This window comes from Ornithorhynchus anatinus, chromosome 1 (genome assembly GCF_004115215.2).
Source record: "Ornithorhynchus anatinus isolate Pmale09 chromosome 1, mOrnAna1.pri.v4, whole genome shotgun sequence".
In the NCBI taxonomy this organism is placed as follows: domain Eukaryota; kingdom Metazoa; phylum Chordata; class Mammalia; order Monotremata; family Ornithorhynchidae; genus Ornithorhynchus; species Ornithorhynchus anatinus.
In genome coordinates, this window is record NC_041728.1 from 153,533,232 (window position 1) to 153,560,625 (window position 27,394).

Consider the following 27,394-nt stretch of genomic DNA (forward strand, 5'->3'; position numbering starts at 1 on the left):
ATTTATGAAGAGTTTACCATGTACCAAGCACTGTACTAAGTACTGGGGCAGATACAAGCTAATGAGGTTGTACACAGTCCCCACCCAACATGGGGCGCAGAGTACAAGAGGGAAGAAGAACAGGTATCGAATCTCCATTTTCCATAGGAGGAAACTGAGGAACAGAGAAGTTAAATGATTTGCCCAAAGCCACATAACAGGCAAGTAAAAAGCAGCATGGCATAATGGATAGAGCACGGGCCTGGGAGTCAGAAGATTCTGACTCCACCACTTGTCTGCTGAGTGATCTTGGGAAAGTCACTTCACTTCTCTGTGCCTCTGTTATCTCATCTGTAAAATGGGGATTAAGACCGTGAGCCCCACGTGGGATGTGGACTGTGTTCAACTTGATTAGCTTTTATCTATAGTGCCTGGCACATAGTAAGTGCCTAACAAAAACCATAAAAAAAGAATAATAAAAAGTGGCAGAGCTGAGATTAGAATTCAGAGTGCTCAGCAAAAACCATAAAAAAACAACAAAAATTGGCAAAGCTTAGATTAGAATGCAGAGTGCTCATAGCGTGGCTCAGTGGAAAGAGCCCGGGCTTGGGAGTTGGGGGTCACGAGTTTGAATACCGCCCCTGCCACTTGTCAGCTGTGTGACTGTGAGCAAGTCACTTCACTTCTCTGTGCCTTAGTTACCTCATCTGTAAAATGGGGATGAAGACTGTGAGCCCCACGTGGGACAACCTGATTACCCTGTATCTACCCAGCCCTTAGAACAGTTCTCTGCACATAGTAAGCGCTCAACAACTACCAACATTATTAGTATTATTATTATTACAAAAAACCAACAAAAAGTGGCAGAGCTGAGATTAGAGCTCAGAGTGCTTAACAGAAACCATTAAAAAACCATCAAAAAGTGACAGAGAGACATTAGAACGCGGGTCCTCTGACTCCTGGGCCTTTGTGCATTCCACTAGGCCACACTGCTTCTGGTTGAACTAGTACTCTCTCAGTCCAGGAGAAGATAAAACTAATAACGCTATTAATGAATCAGACCCAGAGTAGCAATTTTTCATTTGACATTCAAGGATGAAGAGGAACGAGACATTTCAGGAGGCTTGAGAACTAGGAGAAGACAGTTTTCTGAGCTACTAGTCCGGAAATTCACCAAGTCACCAAGTCTCTTAGTTCAATCATTCATTCAATTGTGTTTATTGAGTGCTTACTGTGTGCAGGGCAATCAGTTACATTAATAATAATAATAATAATGGTATTTGTTAAGCGCTTACTCTGTGCCAAGCACTGCAGAGACCTGGAACGAGCAAGCAGTGCCATCTATGATCAGACCGGGAGTCCTTTCAGTCCAAGACAGGAATACCCACAATGTATCAGGGCTATTTTCCTTGAAACTATGGTTGTATCATGGGGTATGTTTTCTCCTAGACTTGCATATTATAAATTAGGATCCATACCAGAATCATAATTATCATGGCTCAGTGGAAAGAGCACAGGCTTGGGAGTCAGAGGTCATGGGTTCGAGTCCCGGCTTCGCCACTTGTCAGTTGTGTGACTGTGGGCAAGTCACTTCACTTCTCTGTGCCTCAGTTACCTCATCTGTAAAATAGGGATTAAGACTGTGAGCCTCACGTGGGACAACCTGATTCCCCTGTATCTATCCAAGCGCTTAGAACAGTGCTCTGCACATAGTAAGCGCTTAACAAATACAAACATTATTATTATTACAATTCGGCAACAGATAGAGACAATCCCTGCTCAATGACAGGCTCACATTAAGAGCCCGCCTCGCTATTCTTTCATGGTATTCCCCTTACAGTGGTGGAGACTCTGTAACTTCAACTATTTTGGTGTTTTCTAGTGATACTTGAAGTTCGAAAACTTTCTATTCTTAAATCCTTGCCTCATCAGTTCAACAACTTCTTTGGTATCTGCTCAGGGGACAGGTGCAGTGGACAGAGCATGGGACTGGGAGGCAGAAGGTCATGGGTTCTAATCCCTGCTCCACCACTTTTCTGTTCTGTGACCTTAGGCAAGTCATTTTACTTCTCCATGCCTCAGTTACCTCATCTGGAAAATGGGGAGTGAGACTGTGAGCCCCATATGGGATAGGGACTGTGTCCAACCCCATTTGATTGTACCTACCCCAGCACTTAGTACAGTGCTTGGCAGATAGTGAGCAATTAACAAACACTGTAATTATTATTATTATTGTTATTCAGGGCTTTGGGAATATGACACAAACCCTGGGCCAAGCTTCCTCCAAGATTCATTGATTATTGATTATTTAATTGTAGCCCAGATGAGGACAAGGAGGGATTTATTTACAGGCACTTCTCTGCCAGAACAGTGAGTCCCGTAAAAGCATCAAACAACGCAAATTGTATTGTGACATGTTTTTAATCTAGAACAAGGTATCCAATCTATTCATTCACTCGATTATATTTATTGAGTGCTTACTATGTGCAGAACACTGTACTCAGTGCTTGGGAAAGTACAATACAGCAATAAAGGGTGACGATCCCTGCCTACAACAAGCGTACACTCTGAAGGGGGGAGAGACAGACAACGATACAAATAGACATCAATATAAATAAATAAAATTACAGATATATATATATAAGTGCTGTGGGTGTGGGGGAAAGGGAGAAAGTGCAAAGAGAGCCAGTCAGGATGACCCAGAAGGGAGTGGGAGATGAGGAAAAGGGGGGTATCCCCGGATTGGGGTAGCGTGGGATGGTTCTAACCTGAGTTATGTCTTCGCTCTCCCAGGTCCTTGAAGAAAGTGTACAGTGTCATCAATCAGTCGATCAATCGATGGAATTTAGCGAATGCTTGCTATGGGCAGAGACCGAAAGCTTCTTGAGGGAAGGGAACATGTCTATCAACTCTGTTATACTGTTCTCTTGTACTAGTACAGAACTCTGCATAAAATAAGCGCTCAATAATTACAATGACTGTACTAGGCACTTGGAAGAATACAACAGAGTTGGTAGATACTTTGCCTACGCACTAGGAACTTACAGTCTACAAAGGGAGACAGACATGAAAATAAATTACAGATATGTACATAAATGCTGTGGGACTGAGGGTGGCATGAATATCATGTGCTTGAAGAGTGTTTTGAGAGTAGGAGAAAGCAGGGCTTAGTCATGGACGACTGCTTCGAGTATGCGATTTTAGTAAGACTTTGAAGGTGGTCTGTCATATATGAAGTAGGGACGGGGGGAGTTCCAGGCCAAAGGAAGGATATGGGCAAAGGGGCAGCGATGAGATAAATGAGATAGAAGGTATTGGCTTCCTTCCTTGATATCCAGCCTACTGGCTAATGCTTAACATTCCTAACTCTTCCCTCTATATCTCTAATTTCCCTATAAGTAACCCAAAAGACCCCATCTCAGGGTCTCACCCGAAGAGTTTCCAGTCCTCTACCGGTCTCGACTAGGGGAGGGAGAGTCAAGCAGAGGCCTGTCCTTTCCATTCCTAGCTTGGGCAGTGGCTAGCCAGTGGAAGACAATCTCTGCTACAAGTCAAAACTTCTCCTCCCTCATCGACACCCATGCCCGTCACCCCCGCCGATCGTTCCGGACCTTTAACTCTCTCCTTAGGCCCCCTGTTCCTCCCCCTCCCCCATCTCTCACCCCCCCATGATCTGGCCACCTATTTCCTCACGAAAATCAACACGATCAGGTCTGAGCTCCCCAAAGTCACCCCTCCGCCTCTCCCCTCCCCCCCACCAACCCCCTCCCCTACTTTCCCATCCTTCCCTGCAGTATCCTCAGAGGAGATCTCCTCCCTCCTCGCAAGTGCCACCCCCTCCACCTGCGCCTCGGACCCCATTCCCTCTCACCTTCTTAAAACCATCGCCCCTGCCCTCCTACCTTCCTTAACTTCTATTTTTAACCACTCAATCTCCAAGGGCTCCTTCCACTCTGCCTTCAAACATGCCCACGTCTCCCCCATCCTAAAAAAACCCGCTCTTGACCCCACTTCCCCCTTCAGTTATCGCCCTATCTCCCTACTACCCTTCCTTTCCAAAATCCTAGAACGAGTCGTCTACAATCGATGCTTAGAATTCCTTAACTCCCATTCTCTCCTAGACCCCCTCCAATCTGGCTTCCGTCCCCTCCACTCTACCGAGACTGCTCTCTCTAAGGTCACCCGTGACCTCCTTCTTGCCAAATCCAATGGCTCCTACTCCATTCTGATCCTCCTTGACCTCTCTGCTGCCTTTGACACTGTCGACCGTCCCCTCTTCCTCCATACCTTATCTCACCTTGGCTTCTCGGACTCCGTCCTCTCCCGGTTCTCCTCTCACCTCTCTGGCCGGTCATTCTCGGTCTCCTTCGCTGGAGCCTCCTCCCCCTCCCATCCTTTAACTGTTGGAGTTCCTCAAGGGTCAGTTCTTGGCCCTCTTCTGTTCTCCATTTACACTCACTCCCTCGGTGAACTCATTCGGTCTCACGGCTTTGACTACCATCTCTACACAGATGACACGCAGATCTACATCTCCTCCCCTGTCCTCTCCCCCTCCCTTCAGGCTCTCATCTCTTCCCGCCTCCGGGACGTCTCCACCTGGATGTCGGCCCGCCACCTAAAACTCAACATGAGCGAAACTGAGCTCCTCATCTTCCCTCCCAAACCCGGTCCTCTCCCAGACTTCTCTATCACCGTGGATGGCACGACCATCCTTCCCGTCTCTCGGGCCCGCGATCTCGGTGTCATCCTTGACTCGTCTCTCTCGTTCACCCCACGCATCCTATCCGTTACCGAGACCTGCCGGTTTCACCTCTACAGTATCGCCAAGATCCGCCCTTTCCTCTCCACCCAAACGGCTACCTTACTGTTACGGGCTCTTGTTATATCCCGGCTAGACTACTGTGTCAGCCTTCTCTCTGACCTCCCTTCCTCCTCTCTCACCCCACTCCAGTCTATTCTTCACTCTGCCGCCCGGCTCATCTTCCTGCAGAAACGATCTGGGCATGTCACTCCCCTTCTTAAACAACTCCAGTGGTTGCCTATCAACCTCCGCTCCAAACAAAAACTCCTCACTCTAGGCTTCAAGGCTCTCCATCACCTTGCCCCTTCCTACCTCTCCTCCCTTCTCTCTTTCTACCGCCCACCCCGCACGCTCCGCTCCTCCGCCGCCCACCTCCTCACCGTCCCTCGGTCTCGCCCATCCCGCCGTCGACCCCCGGGTCACGTCCTCCCGCGGTCCCGGAACGCCCTCCCTCCTCACCTCCGCCAAACTGATTCTCTTTCCCTCTTCAAAACCCTACTTAAAACTCACCTCCTCCAAGAGGCGTTCCCAGACTGAGCTCCTCTTCTCCCTCTACTCCCTCTGCCATCCCCCCTTTACCTCTCCGCAGCTTAACCCTCTTTTTCCCCTTTTCCCTCTGCTCCTCCACCTCTCCCTTCCCATCCCCACAGCACTGTACTCGTCCGCTCAACTGTATATATTTTCGTTACACTATTTATTTTGTTAATGAATTGTACATCGCCTCGATTCTATTTAGTTGCCATTGTTTTTCGAGATGTTCTTCCCCTTGACTCTGTTTATTGCCATTGTTCTTGTCTGTCCGTCTCCCCCGATTAGACTGTAAGCCCGTCAAACGGCAGGGACTGTCTCTATCTGTTGCCGACTTGTTCATCCCAAGTGCTTAGTACAGTGCTCTGCACATAGTAAGCGCTCAATAAATACTATTGAATGAATGAATGAATCTGTGCCGGGCAGCAGCGGTATGGGAGAGAGTTGAGTGCGGAGATCCACGTTCACTGCATGGAAGGAGGCGATGGTAAACCACTTCTGCATTTTTACCAAGAAAACTCTATGGATACATTACCAGAACGATTGCAGGTGGAGGTGGGGAGTTCTGGGAGAGATGGGTCCATGGTGTCGCTATGGGTCAGAGATGGCTCGACAGTGTAAGGTAAGACGAGACAACCCATCAGAGTCCTCTAGTCCGTGACTTTATCCACACCCCTCTTGAACCTACGGATGTTTTCGTCCCGCACGATGTGCCGGGGTTACAAACTCCTCGTGCTTCCTACTACAGAGATGAAGACTTGTCCTGGTCTCCAGGGTTCAAAGCTAAGGACTGTCAGCAACTTCCCGTAACTTCTCAGCTGTCAGAGGTCTGCTAAGAACACAAGTAATATCTCTTACAGTTCAGGCCGACGATCTTGGATTTAAGTTTAGTTTTCTTGAATTTCCTTTGGAAACCAAACAAGTGGCTGCTGCAGTGTCAATAACATGTGCTCTTAAATCACCCCAGGGTACAAGCACAGAACTTAAAAACACGGAAGAAAGTGCCAATTAAAACAACCCGGATCTATATTTAATGTTCACCGTGAGGTGATGTCCTCATCAGAAAAGCACAGTTTAAAAAAAGAGGATTGTTGGACGATTCCCTAATGATCAGCAGACCTAAGCTCTGTTGGAACAGGATAGGAGGGAGAGCTAGAGCAGAGATCCCTTCCTGGAAAATGGCCTATTTCCAGTCCCGCGGAGATGGAAGTGGGGCCGTTCTTGGGGATCATTCTGTGTGACCTCAATTGCGCTCCTGGTGCTTGGGATCTGAACTGATTTCTCAACAATAATAATAATTGCGGTACTTGTTAAGCACTTACTATGTGCCAGGCACTGTCCTAAGCACTGGGGTCGTTATTGTCTTATGCGGTCGAGTCGTGTCCCACCCCTAGCGACGCCATTGACGCGTCTCTCCCAGGACGTCCCACCTCCAACTGCAGTCGTTCCGGTAGCGGATCCAGAGGGTTTCCTTGGTAAAAATACAGCAGCGGTTCACCGTCGCCTCCTTCCACACGGTAAACCTGAGTCTCCTCCCTCGACTCTCTCCCATGCCTCTGCTGCCCAGCACAGGGCAACATTGACTCGTAGCAGATAGCCTTCCACTCGCTGGCCACTGACCGAGCTAGGATTGGAATGGATAGGCCTCTGCTTGACTTTCCCTCCCATAGTCGAGACCGGTAGAGTACTGGAAACTCTCTAGGTTTGACCCTGAGAGGTAGCGCTGGGGTAGATCCAAGCTAATCAGGTTGGACATAGTCCCTGTCCCACGTGGGGCTCACAGTCTCAATCCCCATTTTCCAGATGAGGTATCTGAGGCCCAGAGAAGTGAGGTGACTTGCCCAAGCGGCAGAAAAGTGGCAGAGCTGGGATTAGGACCCAAGACCTACTGACTCCCCGGCCTGTGATTTATCCACTAGCCACGCTGGAAACGCTATCAAAGATTCTGCTCGGGATGCCAGTGGTCTAGAGAGTTCTGGTCAAAGCCCCAGATCGGAGGTCCCACTGAATGGCAGGGATACTCTGAGGGACCCAGAAGAGTGAGCCCCCTGCCCATTCTTTTAGTTGCTTCATAAGACACCCCCACCACGTTAAATGCAATTAAATGAGAAGGAAATCGACTGCTTGACATCACTACCCTTGTTTTAATGGTATTTCTTAAGTGTTTACTATGTGCCAGGCACTGTACTAAGCACTGGGGTAGATACAAGATGATAAGGCTGGACACGGTCCATATCCTGGATGAGGCTCACAGTCTCGATCCCCGTTTTACAGATCAGGTAACTGAGGCACGGAGAAGTGAAGGGACTTGCCCTACGCCACAGAGCCGACAAGTGGTGGAGCAGGAATTAGAACTCATGACCTTCTGACTGCCAGGTCTGTGCTCGATCCACTACGCCACGCTGCTTCTCTGAAGTTCTACGGCCTCCACCCAATTCGGCTCTCGATTGTACGGGTCACCTCGGTCGTATCCTCTGTGGCAGTAAGCTTCTCGGGTTAATTATATCTACATGAATAAGCCTTTGACTCTAATCTGCTTCTAAATTCCATACCTCAATCAATTATGTCCCTGGGTCCAGGAATAATAGGACGGATGCAAATGAAGTCTTCGCTCTGCCTTCCAGAATTTCACTGCTGCCTTCTCTTTCCTGCAGGTCCCTGGCTCTCTCTCTCTCAAACTTCCAGACTTCTGTGAAGAGAGTCAAAGCCAAGGGGAGGGAAACCAGTGCCAAGTAAATCATCTCTGTAATCCCACCCTCCTAAATCACTAGTTTAAAAGTCAGTGTGTGGTCCGGGAGGGCAGAGTTTCCTTTCCCGACTGCCAGTTTGAGGGACTCAAGCTCCAAGAGAGCCCAGATTTTCTCCTCTCCGCCTTGTTCCTTCAAAGTTCCAGCATCAATAGGATTAGGAAAAATACTAAGGCAGTCTTCATCACTGCCACTGCCCTTTCTCACTTTTACAAATAAAAAACATTCTTCTAGGTTGAAAGAAAATGCTATCGACCTCAAACATAAAAAACAGAAGTTTGTTTTTAAAGGAGGATGAAAAATTTTCTTTCTTAATGTTTTCCAAAACAGTTGTTTTGCCAGTCTTCCTCATCTTGTTGACTGATTATCTTCATAGCCAAAACACCCAAACTCAACTTGCACACTGTGCGCATTGCTAAGAATTTTAAAAAATAAGCTCGTTATCATTCATTCAGTCAGTTATTTATTGGTCGCTTACTGTGTACAGAGCACTGTACTAAGCGCTTGGAAAGGACAATGTGGCAACAGATAGAGACAATCTCTACCCAACAACGGGCTCACAGTCTAGAAGGGGAAGACAGAAAACTAAACAAAACAAGTAGATAGGCATCACTCATCATTATTATTACAGAACCTTGATTCTGTGGACACTCACATAGAAAGGGTAAAACCCAAATTTGCAGTTATTACATTTTAAATTTAGATAATTACTTATGGTCTCTTGCTCATCCAGTTTTCTTTGTTCTCCTTGAAAAAAATTAAAGTATATATTTTAAATGTGTAATGAAGAGAAGAGGACATTATATTACAGAGGTTCTCACATGCAGCCACATAGTAAATTTGGTATGGCCTTCAGTCAAATAACCAAATAATCAAAATCATACTTCATTCATTCAATCATCTTTATTGAGTGCTTACTGTGTGCAGAGCACTGTACTAAGCGCTTGGAAAGTACAATTTGGTAACAAATAGAGATAAACCCTACCCAACAATGGGCTCACAGTCTACAAGGGGGGAGACAGACCACAAAACAAAAGAAAACAAGTAGACAGGCTTCATAGCATCAGTATAAATGGAGTTATAAATATATCACATCATTAACAAAATAAACAGAATAATAAATGCGTACATATATACACAAGTGCTCTGGGCCAGGGAAGGGAATAGAGCAGAGGGAGGGAGTCGGGGCGATGGGGAGAGGAGGAGGAGGAGCAGAGGAAAAGGGGGGGCTCAGTCTGGGAAGGCCTCTTGGAGGAGGTGAGCTCTCAGTAGGGCTTTGAAGTGCTAGTTTGGAGGATGTGAGGACAGAGGGCATTTCAGGCCAGAGGTAGGACGTGGGCCAGGGCTCGACGGCGGGATAGGCAGGAACGGGGGACCGTGAGGAGGTGAGCGGTAGAGGAGCGGAGCATACGAGGTGGACTGTAGAAGGAGAGAAGGGAGGTGAGGTAGGAGGGGGCAAAGTGATGGACAGCTTTGAAGCCAAGATGGTGAGCTTTACTTGCATTGGAACTTCTATTTTTCACATAACTTATTTGCTAGTAATAATATGATGACGATGATGGAATTTGTTAAGTGCTTATTATACATCAAGCACTGTTCTAAGCAGTGGGGTAGATACAAGCTAATCGGGACTGCCCTGCCCCACAAGGGACTCACACTCTTATCCCCATTTTAGAGATGAGGTGATTGAGGCTCAGTGAAGTTAAGTGACTTGCCTAAGGTCACACAGCTGACAAGTGTTGGAGCTGGGATTAGATCCCAGGTCCTTCTGACTCCCAGGATCGTGCGCTACCCATTAGGCAATGCCGCTTCCCTTAAGATACCATCAATCCAGAAACATTGATTATTTTTAATACAGTTGAAAAAGATGTAGGTAGAACAAAATTTTGTGTAGCAATGATTCTCTATATTTGAACCACGCCAGGTATTATAACTTTTCCTTCGTATCTGAAGATGACAGCCACTGAATGGGAGATCCCAGCCACACAGGCAAACACGTCTACATTCCGTGGACATCCAGATCATCCTCTGTTTCGTAGTCTTCAGTTTCTAACCCTCTGGTTTCCTGATTCCACTTTTGCTGTAAACGTCCCCAGTGCTGTAAATGTCTGGTTTGTTGGGGAAGGACTGGTCCAGAGGCAGTGTGAGGCCTTGTCAAATTTCGGAATAATGAGAAGGTCACCACCGTAACCGCAGCTGTGACTTCTGCGGCTCTTGGTCGGAGCTGTGAGCGGTCTGAAATCCTGCTGCTCCTATCAATCAGTGGCATTCATTGAGTACTTATTGTGCAGAGCACTGTTCCAAGGAGTTGGGAAGACTGCAACGGTAATATTAGACACGATCCTTGTCCGCAAGGAGATTACAGTTGAGTGGAGAGTTACAATCTCATGCGCCTTTCTTGTTTGTTGTTTTCTTTTTTATTATTATTAGTATGGCCTTTCATTCATTCAATAGTATTTATTGAGCGCTTAATAATAATGTTGGTATCTGTAAGCGCTTACTATGTGCAGAGCACTGTTTTAAACGCTGGGGTAGATACAGGGTGATCAGGTCATCCCAGTGAGGCTCACAGTTAATAACCATTTTACAGATGAGGTAACTGAGGCCCAGAGAAGTGAAGTGACTCGCCCACAGTCACACAGCTGACAAGTGGCAGAGCCGGGAGTCGAACTCATGACCTCTGACTCCGAAGCCCAGGCTCTTTCCACTGAGCCACGCTGCTTACTATGTGCAGAGCACTGTACTAAGCGCTTGGAACGTACAACTCGGCAACAGATAGAGACAGTCCCTGCCCGTTGCTTTCCATACAAGTCTGTCATCAAAGTGTCCCCTACTGCCTTATTCTGAGATTGTAAGCCCTTTGGGGGCCAGAAATCTTGTCTGCCTCATCCATGTATTTCTTTCCCAGCTTTTAGCACAGTGCTCTGTAAGTACTGAAGAGAAGCAGCGTGGCTCAGTGGAAAGAGCCCGGCCTTGAGAGTCCGAGGTTGTGGGTTCTAATATCGGCTCCGCCGCTCACCAGCTGTATGACTTTGGGCAAATCACTTCACTTCTCTGGTCCTCGGTTACCTCATCTGGAAAATGGGGATTAAAACTGTGAGCCCCACGTGGGACCACCTGATCACCTAGTATCCCCCCAGCGCTTAGAACAGTGCTTTGCACACAGTAAGTGCTTAACAAATACCCCCATTATTATTATTACTATTATTCGTCTACTATCATTACTAACACGGCTGCTTCTTCCAGCATTCTTACTATGCTACAAATTGTGGTTTGAAATATACATTCGGACAAGAAGACAGAGATTATGTCAATACTAGAATAGTCAAAACGTTCACGTGAAGAGAAGTGGGATCTGAGAAAGAATTCCCCCTTTTTATAAAGAGGAGTCACATTTGTTTTATTTCCCTAGGAGGGATTTTAGCCTAATCTAAGACGGCGGAAGCAAACTGCTAAAAAGTGGGGATGCTTGTAAGGAGTTTTAATTGGGTAGAAATTTTGTTTAGACTTGCTGACTAGGAGATTTTAAATTTTATGTTGATTTTACGGGCAGTTTTTTTGAAGTATAGGACCCTATCTTCTTCTAATAATTAATCTTTGGGTCTCCTGGCAAGAGAAAATCAAACTGCTTTGAACCATCCCCCCTTACCCAAGGCCAGGAAACCTCTAGCTAAGGCTTCACCCATGAAACGTCCCTCCCAGAAGGGAGTTAGGCACAAACATAAATTAGGGCTATAGAATGCGAGCCCGTTGTTGGGTAGGGATTGTCTCTATCTGTTTTCCGATTGTTCTTTCCAAGCTTTTAGCGCAGTGCTCGGCACACGGTGAGCGCTTAATAAATGGGATCGAATGAATGAATATAACGTGAGTGGATCTTTTAGGGGAGCTGTGCCATAGGTTAAACTGTGTCAATCTTAAATAGGAAAAGCAGGTTGAGGGATGCGGCAAAGGTTTAGGAGAAGAAATGCTGGAGATTAAATTACAGGCCCTAAATATAACCAGTCCCTCCAAATCTGATCCTGCATATTTTACATTAGCGGAGTATCATTCCTCCGGCAAGATCCCCAGGGATTTTCGTGAGGAATACAGAGTGGCTTGCCCCCTGCCATGCTAATGCAGTGCCAATCCCGAGAGACAGGGCAGTAAACGGGATTTGGCAGGAAATCGGGCAAAGGTGAAGGAAGGAGAAGGGTGGACTCGGTCCTCCTCTTAACCTTCGACCGTGACAGCTTAGAGTGCGTGGCTTCTCTATCTGCCTTGGGTTTACAGTTGCACATCTTGTACCCAGTAATTTCTTTCTTTATTCATTCATTCAGTCATAATTATTGAGCACTTACTGTGGGCAAAGCACTGTACTAAGCACTTGGGAGGGTACAATAATAATAATTAGGGTATTTGTTAAGCACTTTCTCTCTGCCAGGCACTATACTCAGCGCTGGGGTGGATACAAGGAAATAGAATTGGACACAGTCCCTGTCCCGCATGGGGCTCGCAGTTGGGGCAAGCCACTTAACTTCTCTGTGCCTCAGTCACCTCATCGGAAAAATGGGGATTAAGACTGTGAGCCCCGTGAGGGACAGTCCGATTACCTTATATCTACCTCAGAGCTAAGAACAGTGCTTGGCAAATAGCACTTAACAGATACCAAAATAATAATCCCCATTTTCCAGATGAGGTGAACTGAGGCCCAGAGAAGCGACTTGCCCGAGGTCACACAGCAGACAAGTGGCAGAGCCTGGATTAGAACCCATGACCTTCCGACTCCCAGGCCTGCGCTCTAGTCACTCCGCCATGCTCCGTCACACTGCAGGGAAGCAGCGTGGCTCAGTGGAAAGAGCCCGGGCTTGGGAGTCAGAGGTGATGGGTTCGACTCCCGGCTCTGCCACTTGTCAGCTGTGTGGCTGTGGGCAAGTCACTTTACTTCTCTGGGCCTCAGTGACCTCATCTGTAAAATGGGGATTAACTGTGAGTCTCTCGTGGGACGACCTGATTCCCCTGTATCTCCCCCAACGCTTAGAACAGTGCTCTGCACAGAGTAAGCGCTTAACAAATGCCAATATTATTATTATGCTGCTTCTCAATGTAACAATGTACAGTTTAACAATAAACAGACACATTCCCTGCCCACAATGAGCTCACAGTCTAGAGGACAGATATTAATATTCATAAATGATTAAAACTGCAGACATATACAAAAGTGCGGTGGGGCTAGTAAGGGGGATGCACGAAGGGAGCAAGTCAGGGTGACGCAGAAGGAGGGGGAGAAGAGGAGGGCTTAGTCAGGGAAGCCTTCTTGGAGGAGGTGCGCCTTCCATAATTATAATTGCTTTGAGGTGGGGGAGAGCAATTGTCTGCCTGATCTGAGGAGGGCTTTTTTAATTTTAATGCCTGTCTCCCCCTCTAGATTGTGAACTCGTTGTGGGCAGGGAATGTATTTATTGTTCTAATACTAATAACAATGATGCGAAAGAGCATGGGTTTAGGAGTCAGAGGTCATGGGTTCTAATCGCAACTCCACCACCTGTCAGCTGTGTGACTTTGGGCAAGTCACTTGCTTCTCCGCATCTCAGTTACCTCATCTGTCAAATGGGGATGAAGACTGTGAGCCTCACGTGGGACAACTCGAGGACCCTGTATCTCCCCCAACGCTTAGAACGGTGCTCGGCGCATAGTAAGCGCTTAACAAATACCAACGATATTATTATTATAGCATTGGTTAAGCGCTTACTATGTGCAAAGCACTGTTCTAAGCGCTGGGGGGGGATACAAGGTCATCAGGTTGTCCCACGTGGGGCTCACAGTCTCCATCCCCATTTGACAGCGGGGGGGGGGGGGGGGCCGGTCACTGTAATAATTATAATAATAATGTTGGTATTTGTTAAGCGCTTACTCTGTGCCGAGCACTGTTCTAAGCGCTGGGGTAGACACAGGGGAATCAGGTTGTCCCACGTGGGGCTCCCAGTCTTCATCCCCATTTTACAGATGAGGGAACTGAGGCCCAGAGAAGTGAAGTGACTTGCCCCCAGTCACCCAGCTGACAAGTGGCAGAGCCGGGATTCAAACCCATGACCTCTGACTCCCAAGCCCGGGCTCTTTCCACTGAGCCACGCTGCTTCTCTATCTCCCCCAGCGCTTAGAACAGTGCTCGGCACATAGTAAGCGCTTAACAAATACCAACATTATAATTATTATATACCAATGGGCAAAATAGGGTAATAAAAATAGATGCAAATGGACAAAAATAGGGTGATAAAAAATATACAAATGAGCAAATATAGGGTAATAAACTCTAATAATAATGTTGGTATTTGTTAAGCGCTTACTCTGTGCCGAGCACTGTTCTAAGCGCTGGGGTAAGCACAGGGGAACCAGGTTGTCCCAGGTGGGGCTCCCAGTCTTCATCCCCATTTTCCAGATGAGGGAACTGAGGCCCAGCGAAGTGACGTGACTGCCAAGTGGCAGAGCTGGGATTCGAACTCATGAGCCCTGCCTCCCCAGCCCGTGCTCTTTCCCCTGCGCCACGCGGCTTCTCAACTCTATGCAAATGAAATGAGCACAGTGGTGCGGGGAAGGGGTGGAGCCCCCTCCCGAGCGCTTAGGTCCCCAGCGCTTAGGCCAGTGCAGCGCCCGCGGGGGAGGGCCGAAGGAGCGTCGACCGCGGTCGCCATGGCGGCGGCGGCGGGCGCGCGGCCCGTTGCCTGGCGACCGCCCCGCGCGCGGAGGGGCGGGGCCCCCGCGCGCCGCCGCCGGCCAATGGGAAGGCGCCGGCGCGGCACGTGGCCCGCCCGCGCGCCCGCCCTCCCGCCCTCCCTGCCGGCCTCGCGCGCGGCGGTTGGTGTGGGCGGCGGTTGGTGTGGGCGGCGGCGGCCCCGGCCCCGGCCCCGCGGAGGACGGACACCATGTTCCAGGCCCTCGGCAGCGGCTTTGACGATGACCCCTTCTTCTCGTGAGTGCCGGGGCGACGCCCGCCAGGGCGGGAGGGACGCGGGACGCGACAGCCCGAAAATTCATTCATTCGTCCACTCCATGCATTCATCCATTCATTCAATAGTATTGATTGAGCGCTTACTATGTGCAGAGCACTGGACTAAGCGCTTGGAGTGAACAAGTCGGCCACAGATAGACACAGTCCCTGCCCTTTGACGGGCTTGCAGTCTAACCGGGGAAGACAGACAAGAACAATGGCCATAAATAGAGTCAAGGGGAAGAACAGCCCATTAAAGCAATAGCAAATAAATAGAATCAAGGGGATGTACATCTCATTAGCAAAACTCACTCCATTCATTCATTCATTCATTCAATTCTTTCATTCAATAGTATTTACTGAGCGCTTACTATGTGCAGAGCACTGGGCTAAGCGCTTGGACTGTACAAATCAGCACCAGATAGAGGCAGTCCCTGCCCTTTGACGGGCTTACAGTCTAATCGGGGGAGACAGGCAGACAAGAACAGTAGCAATAAATAGAATCAAGGGGAGGAACATCTCATTAAAACAATAGCAAATAAATAGAATCAAGGGGATGTACATCTCATTAGCAAAACTCACTCCATTCATTCATTCATTCACGCCATTCATCTGTTCATTCACTCCATTCATCCATTCATTCAATTCATTCATTCAATAGTGTTTATTGAGCGCTTACTATGTGCAGAGCACTGGACCAAGTGCTTGGAATGGACAAATCGGCAACAGATAGAGATAGTCCCTGCCCTTTGACGGGCTTACGGTCTAATCGGGGGAGACGGACTGACAAAAACAATAGCAATAAAAGGAATCGAGGGGATGAAACACCTCATTTAAACAATAGCGATAAATAGAATCAAGGTGATGTACATCTCATTAACAAAACTCACTCCATTCATTCATTCATTCACTCCATCCATTCATCCATTCAATCGTATTTAATAATAATAATGTTGGTATTTGTTAAGCGCTTACTAGGTGCAGAGCACTCTTCCAAGCGCTGGGGGAGATACAGGGTCATCAGGGTCATCATGCAACTCTATCTCCTCCAGGCCTTAGAACAGTGCCCTGCACGTAATAAGTGCTTAACAAATACCAACGTTATTATTATTATTATCAGGTTGTCCCACGTGAGGCGCACAGCCTTCATCCCCGTTTTACAGATGAGGGAATTGAGGCACAGAAAAGTGAAGTGTCTTGCCCACAGTCCCACAGCTGACAAGTGACAAGTCATTCGAACCCATGACTTCTGCCTCCCCAACCCGGGCTCTTTCCACTGAGCCACGCTGCTTCAATACTATTTATTGAGCGCTTACTGTGTGCAGAGCACTGGACCGAGCGCTTGGAAAGTATAGTACAGCAACAGAGATCATCTCTGCCCAACTCATTCATATTTATTAGGTGCTTACTGTGTGCAGAGCACTGTACTGAGCACTTGGAAAGGATAAAACAGCAACAGACACCATCCCTGCCCTACGTCGTATTTATTTTTATTGCCTTATTTATTTTGTTAATGAGTTGTACATCCCCTTGATTCTATTGATCGTGAGTATGATGTCTTGTTTGTGTCCGTCTGTCTCCCCCGTTGAGACAGTGAGCCCGTCGTTGGGCAGGGATTGTCTCTATCTGTTGCCCAATTGTCCATTCCAAGCGCTTGGTCCAGTGCTCTGCACATAGTAAGCGCTCAATAAATACCATTGAATGAATGAATGAACTTGGTCGTATTTATTAAGCGCTTACTGTGTGCAGAACACTGTACTGAGTGCTTGGACAGTATAGTACAGCAACAGAGACCTCCCTGCCCAACTCAGTCATCTTTATTAGGCGCTTACTCTGTGCAGAGCACTGGACTAAGCTCTTGGAAAGTACAGTGCAGCAATAGAGACCATCCCTGCCCAACTCAGTCGTATTTATTAGGTGCTTATTGTGTGCAGAGCACTGGACTAAGCTCTTGGAAAGTACAATACAGCAGTAGAGACTATCCCTTCCCAGCTCAGTGGCGTTTATTAAGCACCGGGTGCAGAACACTGTTCTAAGCGCTTGGGAAAGTACCCTACAACAATAAACGGTGACATTCCCTGCCCCCAACGAGTTCACAGTCTGGAGAGGGGGAGACTGACAATTCAGCAACAGAGAGAGACAATCCTTACCCACACCACCTCAGCGCTTAGTACAGTGCCTGGCACATAGTAAGCACTTCACAAATACCATCATTATTATTATTATTATTATTACTAAGCACTTGGGAGAGTAGCGTCCAACAGAATGAGCAGTCACCTTCCCTCCCCCTAACGAGTTTACACGATCCTGGACTAGGGTAGCCACTGCGGAAGGCGTTTTGGGGGGGCTTTTTTGATGGCATTTGTTTACACGCTTACTATGTGCCAGGCACTGTGCTAAACGCTGGAGTCTTCCATGCCATCAAGTCGCCTCCAGTTCAAAGCGACTTTATGGTTCTTTTCCCATAGAGTTTACTTGATAAAAAAATATAGAAGTGGTTTACCATTCTTCCACGCAGTAAAAGCTTATGTCTCTGCTGGTCACCTTCGGTCAACATTTGATCACTTGCCATTGATTCTTTCCCGTGCCGCTGCTTTCCAGGGAAGGTGAATCAACTTCAGGGTAGATAAAAGATAATCAAGTTGGATACAGTGCATGTCCCACATGGGACTCACACTTGTAATCCCCACCTGCAGATGAGGTAATGAGGTGCCGAGAAGTGGAGTGACCTGCCCAAGGTCACACAGCAGACAAGCGGCGGAGTCGGGATTAGAACCCAGGTCCTTTAGACCCCCAGGCCATGCACTATCCATCAGGTCACGCCGCTTGTTGGGGAAGTCTGGGAATCAAGCGCCTTAGCCCCGTCCCCTTGATGCACATTTTAGCGTAGCCCAGCCGTGGGCAACTCAGGAAAAGATGATTTTTGGGATGGAAGCCCATATAGAGCAACGTCATTTTATTCCTCTCTCAGACAGCTTGGGTAGTAGAGGTGCCTTTAAATTAGGAAGCACGTTGTTAAGTTTACAGAAGCTTTTAAGAGTTCTTGTGCCCTCTCTTAATTGACCCCCTCCTTCAAATGCCTACGTGCTGCAATACTCAGCGTTCGTTTCCTTTCTTTTGGTTGCTCGCTTTGAAAGAAAGCCAGTCTAGTCACAGTGAGCCTATTTTATAAGTGGTTACTGAGGTGAGGAAAAAGTCATTTTGTAGTTTCCCTTCCCTGCCCCTCTGGACCTAGCACTGTCTTAATGGAATAACTCTGCAGTTGGTATCTTTAGAAACATGGCTGCCGAAAAACATTTCTGCACCTCAGAAATCAAATTATTCTGATCTGTCCTAGAGTTGTGAAATTTTCTCATTTTTTTTTCTCTCTATGATTCCTGACCATTTTAGTCTACTAACAGAGTAGGAAATGGGAGACCTGGAGATTGTGAGCCCCCTGAGGGACAAAGGCCAGGTCAAATTCCCACTGGGTACTGATTCATTGATTGTATTTATTGAGTGCTTACTGTGTGCAGAGCACTGTACTAAGCGCTTGGAAAGTACTATTCAGCTATAGAGACAATCCCTGCCCACATCAGGCTTACAGTCTGGGGGCCGGAGCAACTCCTTAGTACAGTGCTCTGAGCAGAGACTTAATAAATACTGTCACTACTACTACATGTCACTTCTCTCTAAATCTTTTATAAAAACTTTCTTGGGCTGCAGTGTGTAAAATTTGTAAAATGAAGAGAGTTTAAGGTAATCAAACTTGTCAAGAATACAGGCTTTTTAAGCTTTGTAGTGCATCAGAGACCGAAAGCCCGTTGTGGGCAGGGATTGTCTCTCATTGTTACTGAATTGTACTTTTCAAGCGCTTAATACAGTGCTCTGCACACAGTAAGTGCTCAGTAAATATGATTTAATTAATGACCTTTGGAAAATGAATAGATTATTGGCATAGTTAAAGTTTGGCATTTAATGTCTTGATTTCCTCATTCCTTTATGCTGTTGTACTGTATGGGTTGACTTGATTTGTTGACACTTTCATCTCCCTTCCTAAATTTTCTTTTGTGTTTGTGAATGTCTGTGTGTGCATATTCTGGACCTGCGTCAAAGGCTTAGGGCCATCTCTGCACCCAGTAAATGCTCAGTAAATACTAATTCTTGTGTTGATCCTCTCATTCTCTGCACTGGCTTCCTCTGCCTGCCTTTCCCATCGCCATCATCAATGGCATTTATTGAGCGCTTACTGTGGGCCGAGCACTGTACTGAGCGCTCGGGAGAGGACAGTACAGCAGAGTTGGTAGCCGTGTTCCCTGGCCACAACGAGCTTATGGTCTAGAGTCTATCTTCACCTGTGTGACTTCCTTGTGTGTATACATTCATTCATTAGTAATTATTAAGTGCTTCAATAGTATTTATTGAGCGCTTACTGTCTGCAGAGCACTGAACTAAGCTTATGCATTTGGTGGTGTTCTAATGAAAAAAGACAAACCATTTATTTCAAAATTTGCACAGCTTCAGTAAATGTAGATTATAGTTCTATGGACTCTTGCCTTGGAGGAATTTACTGAGCTAGGATGGCGTATTATCAGATTGTTTTAACGTTATAACTTGTGTTAACTGTGGTAATAACTGAGTGCCCATTGATTAGAATACACTAAACTAAGTGCTTGGGAAAGTTCGATAGGAACGAAACAAAAGACACATTCCCTTACCCACAAGGAGCAGAAAAGCTGTTGGAGTTCTTAGGGCTGTTATGGAGTTTTCTCAATTAAAATATTTTAGATATCATTCATGACTTTTAATGAGATTTTCTTTTGAAGTACCTCAACTGTTTTCACAAATAATTTTCACCTCTCTTTATTTGATCACTTTTGGTGGGCAGTGCTGAAGAGAGCCAGAACACACGAGTTACTTGGATAAGTAAAAAGAATTAGCATTTGTCTATGACGCTTTAGTAGGTTATTAAGTAGGAAGGATATAATGATCATTTACAACTTGCATAATTTGCCTGAGTATGAAACCAAAAATAGATAGGTAGCTACTTAGTCATTTACTGTGATAACCCCAGAAAAGTTTGTCATAAAACCGAGTTTGGGAAGTTATTACTTGTCCTCACTGGTTTAGCAGGAATAGCTAATAAACTCACCTCTAAGTAGCAAAAAAGCACAACGATCTAATCTCATTGTATTATATGAACACTTTAGAGCTGCTTCTTTGGCTATGCTTTGAGACCTTGGATTAGGGAAAGTCAGGAAAACAATGACCACAAAGTTTGTTCTTGTTCTTATATAGTGTCATCTCTTTTTTGAAAGCAAATTCCTTTTCCTCAGGAATGCCTTCATTTCAGAAGAAAGCTCCTCTCTAGACTCTATTACACTGTACTTTCGCAGTACAATACTCTGCAAGCGCTCCATAAATACACGTGGTATTTATTGGTACAGCAGGGAGAGGTCGGAAAAGAATTACGGTCACCATCAGGTAAAATCTCTTATGTCAGCTGACCTTTATTGTATTAAAGAATGGCTTGTTCAGGCTCTCGGGGTTTCAGTGGTTTGAAGTCACTTTCAGTAGCAGGAATCCTAGTCTTACTTTGTACCTCAGTGAAGATGTCTCCGCTGCCGTGTAGAATTGTGTGTGATAGGGAAGCTCTTCTGAGCTTCAGATGTGGGATCCTAATCAGGCAAGTCATTGGGGGATAGATATTGTCTTTTATCAGTATATAGGAGATTAAAGAACTCGTAGCAGGGTGGCAAAAGTCTTGTCGGCTCCTGTTTGCACTCGTAAATCTTTTCCTAGCTGCCTTTGTAACCGGGCAACTGCTCTCTCGTTTGGCCACCGTATGTGTTCGGTGGCTGGTCTTCGGTCACGGTGCCCCTGCTGATAATACTCACAGGGTGTCACTTCCATCTCCTCACGCTCAGTGAGAGCCAAGTTTGACGTGTGTGCCGTCTCCATTCTTTAACCATATTGGAATCCTACTTGGGCGTCTCAGCAATCTGCCCGAGTTGAAAATGAGCTCCCGGCTAGGAGAAGACAAGCACTGATTTTACAAACTTGAGTTAGGTTTTTTGAAATTGCTGGACAGGCTGCCTTGTCCTCTGTGACTGAATAGCCCACTCAGAGCAGCAAAGGAACACAAATTGCCCCATTAAAGTACTATGCACAGTGTTTACGCTCTGGCCTTTTGAACTTTCAAATCTTCCATGCGGTATAACTAAACTGTTTTCCTCTGAGGAACTTCTCTGACAGAACATCTTCTGAGGGTCTTTTTCTTACACATTTCTCATCTTGGTCATTCAAAAGAGGTTTGTTGGTAATGGTTACTGTAGGAGAATTAGAGGATGATGAAGCCCATTACATTGTAAACTACTCCAGAGCAGGTATTGTGTCTTTTCTTTCATATGTGTTAGGTGAGGATGAAGTGACAGCTAGAGCCCAGCTGCTTTCCCAACCTCAGAGCCCATGGTCCAGAAGACATGACCCAGTTACCATCTACTTTTGCCACCGACTCTCCCATCCTGCCTTCTTACCAGAGGGCAGAGTGAGGATAAAAAAATGCCTTCCTAACTATTAAGACTTTTGTGAGGCTATGACTGGTTTTTTGGGTTTTTTTTTCGTTCCTGAAGTGCTTTCTATGTGCCGGACTGAGCGCTGGGGTAGATACAAGCTGGTCAGATTGGACATAGTTCATGGCCCACAGAAGGCTCCTAGTCGTCATCCCCATTTTACAGAAGAGGTAACTGAGGCACAGAGAAGTTAAGTGACTTGCCTAAGGCTGGTGTGGATGCTGGACTCTAAGCAATCTTATATGAGCGGCAAGGCACATGAAATCAATGTCAGTGGTATTTACTGAGCGCTTACTCTATGTAGAGCACTGTATTAAGCACTTGGGGAGAGTACAACAGAGTCGGTAGACACATCCCCTGCCCGCAAAGAGCTTACAGTCTAGAGGGGGAGACCAACATTAATAGAAATAAATTACAGATGTGTACCATAAATGCTGAGGTTGGGATGACTGGCAAGGGTACAGATTTAACTGAAATTGTCCCCGTAGCCATAATATAATATGCAGCTCTTAATTATGGTTTTTATGTTATCTTATAGGATTTTCTAATTTCATTTTAATTTATGTGTCCATCGCTGACCTTCCCATCTTTTTCTTAGATCGCGAACTCCTTGGAGGTTAGGAACTATCTTCTCATTCATGTATTTTTTTTCCAGCGCATAGTACAGTCCTCTGGGCACAGCCGCTCAAAAAATACTACAGGAAAGCAGCGTGGCCTAGAAGAAAGAGCATGGGCCTGGGAGGTAGAGGGCCAGAGTTGTAATCCCAGGTCTGCCAGTCAAGTTGCCTGCTCTGTGGCTTTGGACAAAAAACTGATTGCTCTTGTGCCTCAGTTTCCTCATCTGTAAAGTGGGGGTTCAGTAGTCTTTGGAGCCCCATGAGAGACAGGGACTTTGTCCGACCTGATTATTTTGCATCGACCCTAGGGCCTATTACAGTGCTTGACATAGAGTAGGTGCTTAAATACCATTATTATTAGTAAATATAATAATAATAATGGTATTTGTTAAGCGCTTAACTATGTGCCAGGCACTGTACTAAGCGCTGGGGTGGATACAAACAATCAGGTTGCACCCTGTCCCACATGGGACTTAGAGTCTCAATCCTCATTTTACAGATGAGGTAACTGAGGCCCAGAGAAATGAAGTGATTTGCCCAAAGTCACACAGCTGACAAGTGGCGGAGTCGGGATTAGAACCCATGATCTCTGACTCCCAAGCCCGGGCTCTAGGCATTTAGGGGAGTTGTTTTTTTTTCAAAGCAGGGGCTCAATAAATGTTGGCGATTATTATAATAAAAGAGGCTTTGAGATCTCATCTGATCCCGGCCCCACTTAGTCCAAGCAGGTGAAAGACAGCCATCTGTTTTGAATGGTGAGGTCAGATCTTTTCACAAAGATCTACAGGGATGGAGGCTCCACAACCTTTATCTGTTGCTGATTTGTACATTCCAAGCGCTTAGTACAGTGCTCTGCACATAGTAAGTGCTCAGTAAATACTATTGAATGAATGAATCAGCCTATTTCAGTGTTGCAAGCTCATTCTGGGCAGGGATTCTCTTGTATCATGACTCTCCCAAGTTTTTTGTGCAGTACTTGGCACATAGTAAGTGCTCAATAACTGCCATTGATTGATTGATTTTATCAAACTCACTGAAGAAGCCCTTCCTTCTAGTCAAGCAAAATCTCTCCTGCTGCATAGAGGGAAAAAAAAACCCTTCTCTACCCCCACTTAACAAAGTGTTGATGCTCTTACACTAGAATTCCTAATCTGGGATCACGTTTTAGTAAATGTCACTTTTCAGCAGACCCTGCTGCTGTGAGGCAGCTGCGGCATGGCTCAGTGGAAAGAACACGGGCTTGGGAGTCAGGGGTCATGGGTTCGAATGCCGGCTCTGCCACTTGTCAGCTGTATGACTATGGGTCATTTCACTGGGCCTCAGTTCCCTCATCTCTAAAATGGGGATGAAGACTGTGAGCCTCACATGGGACAACCTGATTACCCTGTATCTACCCCAGCGCTTAGAACAATGCTCTGCACATAGTAAGCGCTTAACAAATACAAACATTATTATTATTACCATCAGTAGATTTAGCTAGACCAAAGTAAGCAAGGCTCTTATGATGGAGAAAAGAGTTGTGGACAGGGACTGTCTCTATCTGTTGCTGATTTGTACATTCCAAGTGCTTAGTACAGTGCTCTGCACATAGTAAGTGCTCAATAAATACTTTTGAATGAATGGGCCCTCAAGATTGTCTACCCCAAGAAGTATTGACTTCTGCTCCCCTTGAAATTGTCCCAGAAATACTCTTGTTTGAGAAGTCAGGCGACATAAGGGGCTCTGAAGTTTGTATTTTTGAGAAGTCAGGCGACATAAGGGGCTCTGAAGTTTGTATTTTAAAGCACTAACTTGGATGCCAAGATTTTCAAGAGCCAAAATTCTTTCTCGTTATCACGTGCACTACACAAACTCCTCGTTGTGGGCCACTGCCTTGTGGGCAGGGAATGTGTCTATTCTGTTGTGCTCTCCCCAGCTCTCAGTACAGTGATCTGCACACAGAAAGCGCTCAATAAATATAACTACCTCTTCCTCTTCTTATGCCCACTGTTGGAGAAGCAGTGTGGCTCAGTGAAAAGAGCGTGGGCTTCGGAATCAGAGGTGATGGGTTCGACTCCCGGCTCTGCCACTTGTCAGCTGTGTGACTGTGGGCAAGTCACTTAACTTCTCTGTGCCTCAGTTACCTCATCTGTAAAATGGGGATTATCTGTGAGCCTCACGTGGGACAGACTGATTACCCTGTATCTGCCCCAGCGCTTAGAACAGTGCTCTGCACATAGTAAGCGCTTAACAAATACCAACATTATTATTATTATCTGTTGCTGACTTGTTCATCCCAAGCGCTTAGTACAGTGCTCTGCACATAGTAAGCGCTCAATAAATACTATTGAATGAATTATTATTAATCTCCATGGAGGTGGAGGGTGAAGACGGAGAGGACTTCCATTCATCCTAGGGCTTCAAAATGGGGATAGAAATGCCTAGGAAGAAGCCTGGTGGACGGCGTTTTTCAAGTTAACTTAAGGGTTTATGAGGCCAGCTAGGGTTTTGCGTTACCATCTCCACATTTTCTCCCTCCTACTTAGACTGTGAATCCCGTGTGAGACAGGGACTGTGTCCAAACTGATTAACTTGTAACTACCCCAGTGCTTAGGACAGCGCTTGAAACAGAGTAAGTCATTAACTTAAAGCTTCCTTTTCCCTCTGCTCTCCCTCTACGCTCCGCCCACCGCCCCTCAGCTAAACCTCCTTTCCCCACTTTCCCTCTGCTCCTCCCCCTCTCCCTTCCCCTCCCCTCAGCACTGTGCTCTCCCACTCAATTGTATATATTTTCTGTTACCCTATTTATTTTGTTAATGAGCTGTACATCACCTTGATTCTATTTATTGCTATTGTTTTAATGAGATGTACATCCCCTTGATTCTATTTATTGCTATTGTTTTAATGAGATGTACATCCCCTTGATTCTATTTACTGGTATTGTTTTTGTCTGTCCATTTCCCCCGATTAGACTGTAAGCCCCTCAGGGGGCAGGGACTGTCTCTATCTGTTGCCAATTTGTACATTCCAAGCGCTTAGTACAGTGCTCTGCACATAGAAAGCGCTCAATAAATACTATTGAATGAATGAACAAATACTATCGTCGTCAAGGCAAATTAAACAGGGCAGATATGATCTCACATTGTGCACTCTTGCCTTTTTTTTGTATGACCACACAGGAGTTTGAGTTCCATATTGCAGGAGTGACTTACAATAATTATGGTACTTGTTAAGCACTTACTATGTGCTAAGCACTGTACAAAGCATTGAAGCACTCCCATTCTCTTATGTACCGCCTTGACTTGCTCCCTTTATTCATCCCCCTTCCCAGCCCCACAGTATTCATTCAATAGTATTTATTGTGCGCTTACTATGTGCAGAGCATTGTACTAAGCGCTTGGAATGTACAAATCGGTAACAGATAGAGACAGTCCCTGCCCTTTGATGGGCTTACAGTACTTATGAACGTATCTGTAATTTTATTTTTATTAGTGCACGTCTCCCGCTCTAGATTGTAAACTCATCGTGGGCAGGGGATGTGTCTGTTATATTGTTATAGTGTCTCCCCAGTGCTTAGTACAGTACTCTGCACATAGAAAGTGCTCAATAAATGCAGTTGACTGGAGTAGATACAAGGCAGGTTGGATACGGTCCCCGTGCCACATGGGCTCACAGTTTAAGCAGGAGGGAGTAGGATTTAATCCCATTTACAGATGAGGCAGCTGAGACCTAGAATTGGTGACTTGCCCAAGGTCACACAGAAAAGTGGCAGTGCCAGGATTAAAACCCTACTCCTCTAACTCTCATGCTCTTTCCACTAGGCTGTGTTACTTCTCAGTGACTGCAGTTAAGTCTTTTCTAAATATGTATTTGCATATGGACAGTAATTCTCCCCCTCCCCCACCTCTCCCCAGTATGATGAACTGTGGGTCCACCATACTTCTAACCTGTAGTGGTAGTAGAAGAGTATTTACTATGTGCAAAACACTGTACTGAATGCTGGTTAAAAAACAATCAGATTATATCTATCATTTTTTTATATATCTGTAATTTATGTATCTGTAATTCATTATATTAACGTCTGTCTCCCCCTCTGGACCCTAAGCTCGTTGTGCTCAGGTTACGTGTCTTCCAACTCTGTTCTATTGAACTCTTCCAAGCACTTAGCACAGTGCCCTGCACACATTAAGCATTCAATAAATACTGATTGATTAGAAGTAGACAAGATCCTTGGCTTTCAAAGGGGTTCACAATCAAAGGTAAGCATTAGGGTTGGTGACAGACACAGAGAAGGTGAAACAAAAACGAAATAAACAGGGAACAACATAAATAGGTTAGAATATATGCAAATACTTAGAAGAGGGGAACACTGTTTTTGGGGGGGGAAAGCAGACAGCGTGTGAGAATAGTTTTCAAGTTTTTTTGAGCAAGGTGTTTCAGAAGATTATGTTTGGAATGGTTCATAGCTTCCAAGGAGAGAGACGGTGAAACAAAAATGAAACAAGCAGGGAACATAGATTAGAATATATACAAATACCTAGAAGAGGGGAACAATGTTTTTTGGGGGAAAAAGCAGACAGCGTGTGAGGAAAGTATTCAAGGGTTTTTTCAAGCAAGATGTTTCAGAAGATTGTAGTTTGGAATGGTTCATAAATCACCCAAGAGGAGGTTTTTGGCTCGAAGAATTCATTAGTAATTCACCAAACCATCTGTGGAAAGCTGTTTGCTTGGGCTCTTACTCCGTCCTTTATGTGAGCTTCGTGATTGGTGAGGAGCGCGAGCCAAACTCTCTGGACAAGACAAAAATAGTGTGTCATGTGTGGACTATAGGCTGCTCAGAAGCAGACAGAGCCCCTTTACCAAAAGGTGCTAACAAGTGTGATTTATTTTTTTAAATAGGGTTTATGGGGGAAAAAAAAGCCTGGTTGTCCTAGTGCTCTTTTAGATCATGTTTCTCAAAACACTTCTGTACAGCTGGACTTTCCTTAGGAAGTATTACCTGCCTCAGGCTGAAAAGCCCTAAATTCCACCGACTGTCCAGCACCTTCCTAGAAATTTTATTTAAAAAAAACAATATTCCTTTATTGGGTTATTTGTTAAGCGCTTACTGTGCACCAGACACTGTACTAAGCACTGGGGTAGATACAAGCTAATCAGATTGGACACAGTCCAAGTTCCACATTGGGCTCACAGATGAGGTAACTGTGGTGCAGACAAGTTGAATGACT

General features: G+C 45.9%; 1 protein-coding gene and 1 non-coding gene across 2 annotated transcripts in view; one reads left to right on the plus strand and one right to left on the minus strand.

The window, feature by feature from the left end:
- Window positions 1-6,890: 6,890 nt before the first annotated feature.
- On the minus strand, window positions 6,891-7,028 carry LOC114816474. Its single transcript, XR_003764254.1, has one exon. It is a non-coding gene; the product is annotated as a small nucleolar RNA SNORA7 (small nucleolar RNA).
- Window positions 7,029-14,878: 7,850 nt separating this feature from the next.
- MLF1 (myeloid leukemia factor 1) overlaps window positions 14,879-27,394 on the plus strand; it is a 54,183-nt gene continuing 41,667 nt past the window's right edge. Inside the window, exon 1 of the mRNA XM_029070586.2 lies at window positions 14,879-15,001. Within this exon, the coding sequence (XP_028926419.1) occupies window positions 14,955-15,001 (47 nt within the window). The 5' untranslated portion in view covers window positions 14,879-14,954. The remainder of the gene's footprint in view (window positions 15,002-27,394) is intronic.